Source organism: Carcharhinus amblyrhynchos, chromosome 13, assembly GCF_965287045.1.
Source record: "Carcharhinus amblyrhynchos chromosome 13, sCarAmb.v2.hapA, whole genome shotgun sequence".
In the NCBI taxonomy this organism is placed as follows: domain Eukaryota; kingdom Metazoa; phylum Chordata; class Chondrichthyes; order Carcharhiniformes; family Carcharhinidae; genus Carcharhinus; species Carcharhinus amblyrhynchos.
This window is the reverse complement of record NC_137336.1, coordinates 12,833,167-12,846,348: the sequence shown is the minus strand read 5'-3', so window position 1 is coordinate 12,846,348 and position 13,182 is coordinate 12,833,167. Positions and strand designations below refer to the sequence as shown.

At 42.0% G+C, this 13,182-nt stretch overlaps 1 protein-coding gene across 5 annotated transcripts in view; it reads right to left on the bottom strand.

Moving 5' to 3' along the window:
• The window catches only part of faxdc2 (fatty acid hydroxylase domain containing 2), a 32,979-nt gene that overhangs the window by 6,265 nt on the left and 13,532 nt on the right, over positions 1-13,182 (bottom strand). For all 5 annotated transcript variants that reach the window (XM_080201300.1, XM_080201299.1, XM_080201302.1 and 2 more), the window contains exons 6-8: positions 12,692-12,813; positions 9,077-9,282; positions 6,951-7,056 (exon numbers count right to left, since the gene is read on the bottom strand). In XM_080201300.1, coding sequence (XP_080057426.1) covers positions 6,951-7,056; positions 9,077-9,282; positions 12,692-12,813 — 434 coding nt within the window. The remainder of the gene's footprint in view (positions 1-6,950; positions 7,057-9,076; positions 9,283-12,691; positions 12,814-13,182) is intronic.

Below are 13,182 nucleotides of genomic sequence, written 5' to 3'. Positions count from 1 at the left end.
ATGCAGTGAACGCAAGGAATTTGAAAGGGAATAGACAGGCATTCCTACAATCTCTGATGCAAGTTCCACATGGTGTACTGCTTCTCTGCCACAGTAAAAGCCTTTGCTGAGAAGGTGCAGAACATTTTGAGAGGGGAAGAGGAAGATCTGTAGTCCACATGGAAACCAATGTCATAGGCAGGAAAGGGGCTGAGTTCCTGAGTCAGTTACTGGAGCTCAAGAAGAACTTAAATGAGCAAAATGTCAAAGGAAGTAATCTCCAGATTGTTGTCTCTGCCACATGCTGGTAAGTATAGGAATGATGTGGAATATATAGTATAGGAATAGCAGGATAAACCAGGCCAACACGTAGCTGGAGAAATGATGTGGGCAGGAATCAAGATTCCTTTTGAATGATGATGAATGGGATGGGTAGGATAGAGGTGGAGAGACTCTTCCCGCTCAGAAAGGACAGTAGGACTAGGGGGCACACCCTCAAGATAAAGGGGGGGGGGGGCGGTTTAGAACGGAGTTGAGGAAGAACTTCTTCTCTCAAAGGGTGGTGAATCTCTGGAATTCTCTGCCCATTGAAGTTGTGGAGGCTGCCTCGCTAAATATTTTTAAGACGCGGGTTGATGGGTTTTTGATAAGAGAGGGGATTAAGGGTTATGGGGAGAGGGCGGGAATGTGGAACTGAGCCACGGCAGATCAGCCATGATCTTATTGAATGGCGGGGCAGGCTCGAAGGGCCAGGTGGCCTACTCCTGCTCCTATTTCTTATGTTCTTATGTTCTTTTGAGAAAATTAACTCGCATTGTGGGGAGGGTTTAAGCTAATTTAGCAGGGGGAGACACATTAGGTATGAAATATTAGAGAGGAGAAACAAAGTGCAGTGAGGACAGGGAGCAATGAATAGTATAGTTCAGAAGTAGAAGATCATTTAAAGGACAAATGCAAAACATCCAAGGTGGATTTGGTTTACATGTGTTTAAATGCACAGAGCATGGTAAATAAGATTATTGAGTTGTCGTCACATGGGGTTACAATAAACTGGTAATAACAGAAACCCATCTACAGGGATTATGCTATATTGGCAATACCAGAACCTAATTTAAAAGAAAGAGAGAATTGGAATTCAAGAAACATAGGCAAGGGCAGAAAACAGGCTGGTGGAAGTTTTGACCAGAAACTATTATAGCACTGGGGAAATGGATGATCCAGTTGAAACCCAAAAACAGAGTTGACTTGATTAGAATTAAGGAGCAACAGAGGAGCAGTTACCACTACTTTACTATACGCAAAATAATGTAAGGAGCAAGGGGATTGCAGGCAAATTACAGTAGTGTTACTTTAGGATTGCAGTTAATCTAATATAGACTGGGACAATAAAAGACAAGAGGGGAGGCTTCCAAATGTATTCAAGATAAATTTCTTGATCAGTGTGTTATCAGTCTAGATAGGACTGAAGCTGTGTTAAATCTAGTTCTGGGGAATGAAGTGGAGCAAGTGAAATGAAAATACAGGAGGCACCATTAGTAAGCTTGCAGGTGACACCAAGATTGGTGGCATAATGGACAGTGGAAAAAGTTATCTCCAATTGCAATGAGATCTTGATCAATTGAGCCAGTGGGCTGACGAATGGCAGATGGAGTTTAATTTAGACAAATGCGAGGTGATGCATTTTGGTAGACTGAACCAGGGCAGGACTTACTCAGTTAATGGTAGGGCACTGGGGAGAGTTACAGAACAAAGAGATCTAAGGGTACATGTTCATAGCTCCTTGAAAGTGGGGTCACAGGTGGACAGAGTGGCGAAGAAGGCATTCAGCATGCTTGTTTTCATCGATCAGAACATTGAATATAGGAGTTGAAATATCTTGAAGTTGTACAAGACATTGGTAAGGCCACACTTGGAACACTGCGTGCAATTCTGGTCACCCTTTTATAGAAAGATTATTATTAAACTAGAAAGAGTGCAGAAAAGATTTACTGGGATGCTACCGGGACTTGATGGATTGAATTATAAGTAGAGACTGGATAGACTGGGACTTTTCTCTCTGGAGAGTAGGAGGCTGACGGATGACCTTATAGAGGTCTATAAAATAATGAGGGGCACAGACAAGGTAGATAGTCAATATCTTTTTCCAAAGGTAGGGGAGTCTAAAATAGAGGGCATAGATTTAAGGTGAGAGGAGAGAGAGACAAAAGTGTCCAGAGGGGCAATTTTTTCACAAAGAAGGGTGTTGAGCGTCTGGAACAAGCTGCCAGAGGTAGTAGTAGAGGCAGATACAATTTTGTCTTTTAAAAAGCATTTAGTTACATGGGTGCGATGGGTCTAGAGGAATATGGGTCAAATGCGGGCAATTGGGATTAACTTAGGAGTTTTGAAAAAAAGCCGGCATGGACAAGTTGGATCGAAGGGCCTATTTCCATGCTGTAAATCTCTGACTCTAAGCAAGTAGAACAGTTTAGAGGTTTAGAACAGTTATGGAAAAAGGATAAAAATACTTAACTGGAGAAAGGCTAACTTGAGTGAGTTGAGACAGAATCTGGCCCAGATGGCTTGGAAACAAAGGCTGGTGAGCACTGCAAAGCCTTCAAAGAGGAGATTGTTCAGGTAAAGAACCAACAGATCCCACATGGTGGAAAGGAAGGACATCTAAAGCTAGAGCTCCCTGGCTGTTCAATGATATAGAGAATAAAAATAAAGCAGAAAAAGACAAATCTATGCTTTGTAACTCAGTACAGAACCAAACTGCATACAGTAATTGCAGACAAAAACTAAAAACAGAAACAACAGGGCAAAGCAAGTGTGAGGTTATCCACTTTGGAAGGAATAACAGTAAAATGGATTATTATTTAAATGGTGAAAAATTAGAACATGCCACTGTGCAGAAGGAACTGGGGGTCCTTGTGCATGAATCGCAAAACTCAGTTTGCAGGTGCATCAGGTGATCAAGGCAGCAAATGGAGTGTTGGCCTTTATCGTGAGGGGGATGGAGTATAAAAGCAGGGAGGTCTTGCTGCAATTGTAGAAGGTACTGGTGAGGCCACAACTAGAGTACTGTGTGCAATTTTGGTCCCCTTATTTGCAAAAGGATATGTTGGCCTTGGAGGAAGTACAGAGAAGGTTCACTAGGTTGATACCGGAGATGAGGGGGTTAGCTTATGAGGAGAGATTCAGTCGGTTGGGCCTGTACTCGCTGGGAGTTTAGAAGGCTTAGGGGGGGATCTTATAGAGACATATAAGATAATGAAGGGGCTAAACAGGGTAGAGGCAGGGAGATTATTTCCACTTAGAAAGGAAACAAGAGCTAGAGGGCACAGCCTTAAAATAAGGGGGAGTCAATTTAGAACAGAGTTGAGGAGGAACTTCTTCTCCCAGAGCATAGTGAATCTTTGGAATTCTCTGCCCATTGAAGCAGTGGAGGCTACCTCGTTAAATGTGTTTAAGTCACAGGTAGATAGATTTCTGATCAATAAGGGAATTAAGGATTATGGGGAGCAGGCGAGTAAGTGGAACTGAACCACTATCATATCAACCATGATCTTATTGAACGGCGGGGCAGGCTCGAGGGACTAGATGGCCTACTCCTGCTCCTATTTCTTATGTTCTTATGGTGGACAAAACAGCAAGTGAGCACTGCAAAGCCTTCAAAGAGGAGATTGTTCAGGTAAGGAACCAACACATCCCACATGGTGGAAAGGAAGGACATCTAAAGCTAGAGCTCCCTGGTTGTTTAGTGATATACAGAATAAAAATAAAGCAGAAAAAGACAAATCTAAGCTTTGTAACACAGTAGAGAACCAAATTGAATACAGTAATTGCAGACAAAAACTAAAAACAGAAACAAGAGGGGAAAAGCAAAACTATGAGAATTGAAAGCTTGTGATTCCAAATAAACCTGTTGGACTTTAACCTGAGGTTGTGAGACTTCTTACTGAGAATAGGTAAGCAGCAAAAATAAAATGGATATCTATAGTCTAGTAAACCAAAGGGACGGTGGGGCCGATTAGTGGTCAAAAAGATCTTCTTGTGAACAATGTCATGGCAGAGGTATTATACGAGTACATTGCATTATCTTCACTAGAGAAGCAATAAAGCAGTAGAGAAAGAAGTGGTAGCAATATACAACAGGATAAATCAGAGTTACTTAAAAGGTTAGCAATCCTTAAAGAAGTTGCCTGGTCCAGCACCCTAGCTTACTGAGAGAAGTGGAACTTGGAGGTTTCTGCTACACTTTCCAATCCTCCTTGGATATGGGACCAACGCCAGAGCAGATGTCACATTCCTTGTTTAGAAAAGGGAGGTGGGTAAATCTGGTAACTACATGCCAGTCTTTGGAGGTAGGAAAACTCTGAGAGACAACAGTCTAGAGCAAAATTAATTAGTATTTGGAAAGGTATGGGTTAATAAATTAGAGTCTGGACTTGTTAAAGATAAATCAGGTTTGACTAACTTGATCGAGTTATTTGATGAAGTAATGGACAGGGTTAAGGAGGCTATTACAGTTAATGTAGTTTCTTCTTAGGCAGCCTTTGGGATGGAGAATGATTTGCTTCCACTTTGGTTCAATGGGTTCTGATATGGTCAATAAGTCCACTGAGCGACATGCAGGTAGGGTTTGGATGGTTCGGTCATTTGGATGTTCAAATACTCCCACTGAAGCCTCAACATCACCTTGGCATGCTCCTGATGAATTCTCGCAATGTGTTTGGCGTCTTCCTGAACATAGCTTCTCCAGTTTGGTCCCTCTTGGCTCAGGGTCTCCCATGAAACAGCAAGACTGTTCAGAGATGCTTGGAGGACATCCTCAAAATGTTTACTGTGTCCACCTGCGAGTCTCTTGCCATGACAAAATTCAGAGTAGACCACTTGCTTCGGACAAACAATATGTCCTGAACCATATTGCTGGCTTTGAATTATTAGCTGGGCAAGTTGAATTGGGAGTGGATGCTGCTGCTTCCACCTTAGCTATTCCTGGCTTTGGAGGGATGTTGCAAAGATACCATTGCTGCTACGTCTCCAGTGCTTTAAGGTGAGTACTGCTCTCCAAGCCTATGTAGTATATAGGACCATGGGGATCAGCGCTGCCCAGTGAACCACCTCTTTGGTCTTGGGTTTGGGATCCTGGTCCTCAAATTTCCTCAGTTGGCCACAGTTGTCATTTATGTTGTAAGGCGTTTGATAAAGTACCACATAACAGACTTCTGGCAAAATTAAAGCCAATGGGATTAAAGTGACAATGACAATGTGGATACAAAATTGGCCAGGAGTCAGCAAGTAGTAAGAGTGGTTGGTTGTTTGTAGACTGTGTGAACCTGTACAGTGGTGTTCTGCTGGGCTTAACAGCAAGAGCACGGGAACAAAAGTAGGCCATTAACCACCACCCCCCAACCTTTGAGCGTATACCACCATTCAATGAGATCATGGCTGAACTGTGACCTAATTCCATATTAAAGCCACTGTTCTTTTTGATGTTTATTAATGCCCTGGTGTACAGGGGATAACTTCAGAATTTACAAATGGTACAAAACTCAGGAATGTGCTATATAGTGAGGAGGACAGTGACAGACCTGAGGAGGACATATGTAAACTGACGAAATAGGCAGACACATGGCAGACGAATGTTAATTCTGAGAGTTATAAAATGATATATTTTGGAAAGGTGAATGGGAAGGGGGTAATATGAACTAAACAGTACAATTTAATGGGGATACATGAATGGAGAGATCTTCACAGTAACTTCATTGCAGTATTAATGTAAGCCTACTTGTGACTAATAAATAAACATTACTTTTTTTACTTTATCTAGGGAAGCTTGAACACAAATCTTTGAAGTTGCAAAGCCAATACAACAAGGCTGTTTAAAAGATATGGGACCCTTGGTTTTGCTAATAGAGAAAGAGACTAAAAATATAAGGAAGTAATGTAAAACCATTGTAAACAAATACTGGCTGGGCCTCAGATGGAGCAGTGCGTTTAACTACAGGGCACCAAGTTTTAGGAAGGATGTCAATCTTTTTGGAAAAACAATTAAAATAAGTCAAATCAACTGAGGGACAAATAGACATTCTGTTAATCATTTTGGCAAAACAATTAAACAAGACCTTGGAGATTTACTAGAATGGTGCCAATGATGAACACCTTCTGGTATGTGAGGAACCTGGAAAGCTGGACTTCAACGCCCACAGATTGAAGACATTTGGCAAAAAGACCAGAGGTGACAAGAGGAAACATTTACTTCCAGATATAAATGCATTTTTCTAAAAAGCATTCATCGGATGTGGGCATGGTTGGCTGAGCTAGCATTTATTGCGTGTCATTATTTTCCCCTGAACATTTACGAGTTGACCCATTGCTGAGGATTTGACAGTTAGTGAACCAGATGGTATTTTTTTTTTATAACAAAAATCAACAACAGTTTCATCATTAGTCTTCATTCCAGATTTTTATTAAATTGCCATGGCAATGGTTTGAGCTGTGGTCCCAAGAGTCGAGTGAAAATACCACTACGCCACTGCCAAGAAGGGTGCTGAAAATGATTCAAAAGGGAATTCAATAGATAATTAAAGGAGAAAAATGTGCAGCGATAAGTGGAATATAGATTGAAAGAGCCAGCAAGGATTTGATAGGCCAAATGGCCTCTATTGGTGCCACGCTATTCTCTAATTCAATCCTAATTTTCCGAGGAACAGACAATCTTATTCTTCTTGCCAAAATGTACCACCTCAAGTATCTTTTTTTGAAGTTCAGCCATTCTGAAAGTTCATTAATAGCTTTAATATAGAGGAACTGACAAAAACATAAAAGATATGGCTCAATGGATGCCATGCACAAATTTGATTTCCAATTCTAACTCATTAATGTAAACCGTAGTAGATCCTACACCAATGCCAATGGAAAATTACTTGCTATATTTTGCTACAAATGGTTTTGTTTTCTGTTGTTCAGTTACAAATATCTCTTACCACATGTTCAACTGGATGTGCATACAGGGATACAACACCAATTGGGGCAGTCCATTCATGGTGCTTCTTGTGGATGTGTTTGTAAAGCATTGGATGATGGAAAAGCCTGGAGAGATTGAATATTAAAACACTATCAGTGTTGGACAGACACCAGGAAAATGCTATTAAACCCACAATTTTCCTTCCCGTTTTCATCAAGCAACCACTCACCCTACCCTCAACCCTCACCCTCTTCCACCCAGTCCCTCAACCCTCACCCTCAACCCTCTTCCCCCCTTCCCTCAACCCTCACCCTCTCCCTCCGTCCATCAGCCATCATCCTGCAGTTGATGTTGTCTGCATGGACTTTGACAAAGTACCACATGGTAGGTTGTTGCACAAGGTTAAATCTCACCGGATCCAAGATGAAGTATCTAAATAGATACAAAATTTGCTTCTTGACAAAATCCAAAGGACAGCTGAGAGAGTTGTTTTCAAACTGGAGGCCGGTGACCAGCGGTGTGCCTCAGGGATCAGTGCTGAGTCCATTGTTACTTGTTATTTATATTAATGATTTGGATGAGAATATAGGCATGGTTAGCAAGTTTGCAGATGACACCAAGATTGGTGGCATAATGGACAGTGAAGAAAGTTATCTGCAATTGCAACAGGATCTTGATCAATTGGGCCAGTGGGCTAACAAATGGCAGATGGAGTTTAATTTAGACAAATGCAAGGTGATGTATTTTGATAGATTGAACCAGGGCAGGACTTATTCAGTTAATAGTAGGGTACTGGGGAGAGTTAGAGAACAAAAGAGATCTAGGGGTACATGTTCATAGCTCCTTGAAAGTGGAGTCACAGGTGGACATAGTGGTGAAGAAGGCATTCGACATGCTTGGTTTCATCGGTCAGAACACTGAATAAGGAGTTGGAATGTCTTGTTGAAGTTGTACAAGATATTGGTAAGGCCACACTTGGAATACTGTGTGTAATTCTGGTCACCCTATTATAGAAAGGATATTATTAAACTAGAAAGAGTGCAGAAAAGATTTACTATATTGCTACTGGGACTTGGTTTGATTATAAAGGAGCGGCTGGATAGACTGGGACTTTTTTCTCTGGAGCGTAGGAGGCTGAAGGGTGATCTTATAGAGGTTTATAATGAGGGGCATAGATAAGGTAGATAGTCAATATCTTTTCCCAAAGGTAGGGGAGTCTAAAACTAGAGGGCATCGGTTTAACGTGAGAGGGGAGAGATATAAAAGTGTCCGGGGGTAATTTTTTCACAAGTTGCCAGATGTAGTAGTAGAGGCGGGTACAATTTTGTCTTTTAAAAAGCATTTAGGTAATTACATGGGTACAATGGGTATAGAGGGATGTGGGTCAAATGCAGGCAATTGGGATTAGCTTAGGGGTTTTAAAAAAAAGAGGACAGCATGGACAAGTTGGGCCGAAGGGCCTGTTTCCATACAGTAAACCTGTATGACTCTCCCCCTGTCCCTCAACCCTCAACCTCTCCCCCGTCCCCGTCCCCCTCATCCCTCAACCCCTCCCCTGTCCCTCAACCTTCATCCTATATTCCTTTCACATTTTGCCCTGCACAGAAATGTATGACAAACAAAGATATTGCATTTATTTTTCATTCTGAGGCTGCAAGGCTCCTGCCCCACTGACGACCAGTTAACAGAAACAAAAATATGTGTTTTTACAGGGTTTTAAACACGGTAAAACATCTAGAACAGCTTCACAGGTAGATAAAGACCAAAATTTGACAATGAGCCACACAGAGGAGGAACTATTTTCTCGAGAAGCCATCAACAAAAAAAAGAGAGATAGCAGGGCAGAGAAGTTTAGTGAGGAATTTCCAGAGTTAGTGTCCAGAGACCTGTGGGCATGATTACCAACGACGGAGGGATTAAAATCAAAGATCCACGAGAGGCCACAATTGGAGTGCAGAGATCTCGGAGAGTTGTCGGGATGGAGGATGTTAGGGGTAGACAAGAGTAAGACCACAGGAGTGATTTAAAAACAAGGATGCTAAATCAAACCCAAGAAAATATAGCAAGCACAGAGGCGGTGGGTGAATGGCACAGTGCGCGTTCAGACACAGGGCAGTGGAGTGTTGCATTGAGTCACCAGCTCACCTGTGCGAATAGTAGAAAAATACCTCTTCCAACAGCCCAAGAAAGCAGAGTTCCAGCAGCACCCAGTGGAAAGTGGGGAGCTCAGGACCACACGGATTGCCTCTCCACTTCATGATGGGGTACATTACCAGCACCATGGGGAGAGACAGGAAAACCTGATTAAATAAAACCGTTCTGATGGCTTGTTGGAGCTTAGCAGGTTCCACCTGTGACACACAAAGCAAGATCACCAATAGCAACAGGCAGTAAAAAAAAAGTGATGCAGCGTCCTTTCAATTCATTTTCCTCTTCCTGTTCCAGCCCATCCTCAAAAACAGTCTCCCCCTCCCACTCCTTGTTTATGAAGATCAAATAATGGGAGAAAAATAATCAATCACTTGGAATGGTTTTCTTTTGATTTGAAGCCCATATTAATGCTGAGTGATGGGAGGTTTATCCCAATCTAAACTTGGTGGATCACAAGACACATCAGGGTTTAAAAAATAAAAAACAACTTTGGGCTTAACTGGACATAAGCTTCAAACCATAAGATGCATAGTAATTTTAGGTGACTTTTTTACCCCCCCCCAGAGAAAGCTGATGTGGTAAAAGTATTTCAGGGCAGGGGAAACATGTGGAACAATGTGCTACACAATTTGGTTAGATCACAATCAGGTGCAAAGTCTGATACAAGATAACAAACATAGAACATAGACTCGTGCTAGCTAAATTTAAACACAATCTGTCTGTACTTGCTGAGAATGGTGAATCAGTCCTTGCTCCCTAGTCTGCTGAACCACTGGCTTTCTGGTATTGATGTCCTATTTCTGACAGACCTTTCTTCAAAGATTGATAAGTTGATACCAAAGTGTGGTTTAAAAGTGGTCATTGTTTGGGGTCGGTGCAACCACCCACAATGTTACCCTAAGTTACCGTGTACCATGTAGTGGGCAGCACAGTGGTTAGCACTGCTGCTTCACAGCACCAGAACCCAGATTTGTTTCCTGGCTTGGGTCACTGTCTGTGTGGAGTTTGCACATTCTCCCCGTGTCTGCATGGGTTTTCTCCAGGTGCTCCAGTTTCCTCCCATAGTCCAAAGATGTGCAGGTTGGGTGGATTTGCCATGCTAAATTGCCCTTCGATGTAAGGGATCTAACTAGGGTAAATGCATGAAATTATGGGGATAGGGCTTGGTGCAGACTCAATGGGCCGAATGGCCCCCTTCTGCACTGTAGGATTCTATGATCCTTACCCTACCACATTATCCTACATTTGTGCTTTTAGGAAATATATTTGTATCACGTTTCTTGTAAGTGGCAGTGTTTTGTTGCAAAAAGTTGATCTGTCTGAAAAAAACATGCAGCTCCATGCTGAGACTGCAGGATAATCACTCATTTTAGCTAATGGTGCATTTGTCTAAATAGAGCATTTGTATTTACTTGGTTCTCCTCCTGGGGTTACAGAATACAGTTTTGATTAGGTTAATTGACAAAAGATAGTCATGTGCTTAATGGGAGGAGCTAAGCTTGCAGAGAAAACACAATTTCTCTTTCATTTTAAAACAAGCAGTTCCCATCTGGTTCTGAAAGAAAAAAAGATGTACCTTCTCTCTTTGGAAGTTATCTGGGAGCTCCAGGACTGGCAACCTAAGTCCAACTCCTAGCCTGTGTTTTGCTAACTGGAAGGATGAAGTCTATCAGAAGAATATTGCTTGAATTGGAACTCATCAGGTAGCAGTTAAGAATTGTATCTTGTTATGTGTGAGTATTGTTAAATGTTAAGCTAATTCATTTGTTATAGTTAAATTAAGTTGTTAAATAAAGTTTGTTTTGATATAAGCTTCCCAGTAGAATTGTGCCTGGAGTGAAACCTCATATCCTCACATTAATGCCAAAACAGAAAATCGTTGGGATTTAGTCTGACTGCATAATATACCTTGGGCTTTCTGATCTGTATCCTAACACCAACATTACCCCATACTGGTTCCAGTGCTATTATTCCCAGCACCCCCCCATGTTACCCTGTTTATTATCACACTCCAGATGCCATAACTAGTTTCTACTGCAGGTGAGACACTGTCAGTGAATCACGGGCTATTGGACTGCAACAGGGACAGTAACGTTTGAGACGCTAAGTTGTGGGCATAGCCCAGTCCATCGGGAAAAAAGATGGACTCCCTCAGGAAAAAGATACAAGAGTCTGAAAACATGTATTAACCTACTCAAAAACATTTTCTTCCTTGCTGCCAGACTTTTGAATGGTCCACGTTAAGCTGATCTTTCTCCTCACCCTATAAGTAACTGCAACACTATATTCTGCACCCTCTCCTGTCCTTCTCCCCTATGTAGCCTATGAACGGTACGCTTTGTCTATAAAGCGCCCAAGAAACAATACTTTTCACCGTATCCCAGTATATGTGACAATAATAAATCAATTAATCAATATGATATCAACTCATCAATCAACTGGTTAGCTTAGTAAACTCAGCTAGTAAAACACAAACTTGGACTTGTTACAAGGACATGAAAATGCTGGAAATACTCAGCAGCTCAGACAATATCCGTGAAGAGAGAAACAGAGTTAATGTTTCAGTTCAATTATTTATTTGTTGTAATGTTCTGATGAAAGGCTGTTGACCTGAACCGTTAACATCACAGATGCTATCTGACCTGCTGAGTATTTCCAACTTTTTTTTTGTTTTTATTTTAGATTTCCAGCATCCGCGAAGTATTTGATCTCTGGATTTGTTAAATACTGGACATGGTGCAAGTAGACACCATGACATCAACCAGACACAGGAAACACTTCTCGATTGTTGTATAATCCCGCTACAAGCAGCTTTGTTTCAGTCAGGATCGTTGTATAAACCGCGCATGCAACAGGGAAGAATCATTCAGGCAAGACTGATAAAAGGCTCACTGTCTTAACCAAAGTCCAGGAAGACAAACAGGTGAAGAGATAAGGGGACAGAGGACATAGGGTTGTCAGAGGCTCGGAACTGCTGTGGGATATTAGATGGGGTTAGGGATGTCGGAACACACACACACACACACACACACACACACACACACACAGTCTAAACCGATTCTGTCTGAATTTTTGATTCCTTAGTCAGAGATTAAATAGGGAAAGCTTTCAGTCAAGTCCATTTAGGTGCTCTGTATTTGGGGTGGCATGGTGGCACAGTGATTAGCACTGCTGCCTCACAGCACCTGGGACCTGGGTTTGATTCCCGGCTTGGGTCACAATGTGGAGTTTGCACATTCTTTCCATGTCTGTATGGGTATCCTCTGGGTGCTCTGGTTTCTTCCCATAGTCCAGATGCGCAGTCCCCAAGTGTCAGGGGGATTAACAGAGTAAATATGTGGGGATATGGGTATAGGGCCTGGGTGGGATTGTGGTTGGTGCAGACTCGGTGGGCCAAATGGCCTCTTTCTGCACTGTAGGGTTTCTATAGATTCTAAACCCAGTAAACGTTAACCCAGCGTGAGGAGTCACAGAGACAGGTCTGAGGGAAACTGTTGTCCACCTCAGACCAAAGCTAAATTCCATTACTTGAGTAAAAGATATTAATTGTTCACTGAGAGATCAACCAGCAATTCAGCAAAGGGTATTTTAATCAGTCTTAGCTCTGACCGGGTCATTCCTGCCACTCTGAATCCGGTAGCGAGTAATCAGCTGGGGTTTCCCAGTGGCATCCACTATCAGCAGAAGTCCATTCAACATCCAGAAGGAGAGGGTGGGAATCACCATGGTACCTGGCATAGAAAGACAACTCAGTCAACACTGACAGGATTGACTCAGGGTAGGTCCTAGGAACTAGGAAATCCCAGAAACCTGGAAATGAACAAAGAATAGTACAGCACAGGAAAAGGTCCTTTAGTTCACCAAACCTGCACCAACATATGGCACCTTTCAAAACTGAAAACCTTTTTTGCCTCTGAGTGGTCTGATTTGATTTGATTTGATTTTTGTCACATGTATTAACATACAGCGAAAAGTATTGTTCCTTGCGTGCTATACAGACAAAACATACCATTCATAGAGAAGGATAGAAGGGAGTGCAGAATGTAGTGTTACAGTCATAGCTAGGGTGTAAAGAAAGATCAACTTAATGCAAAGTAAGT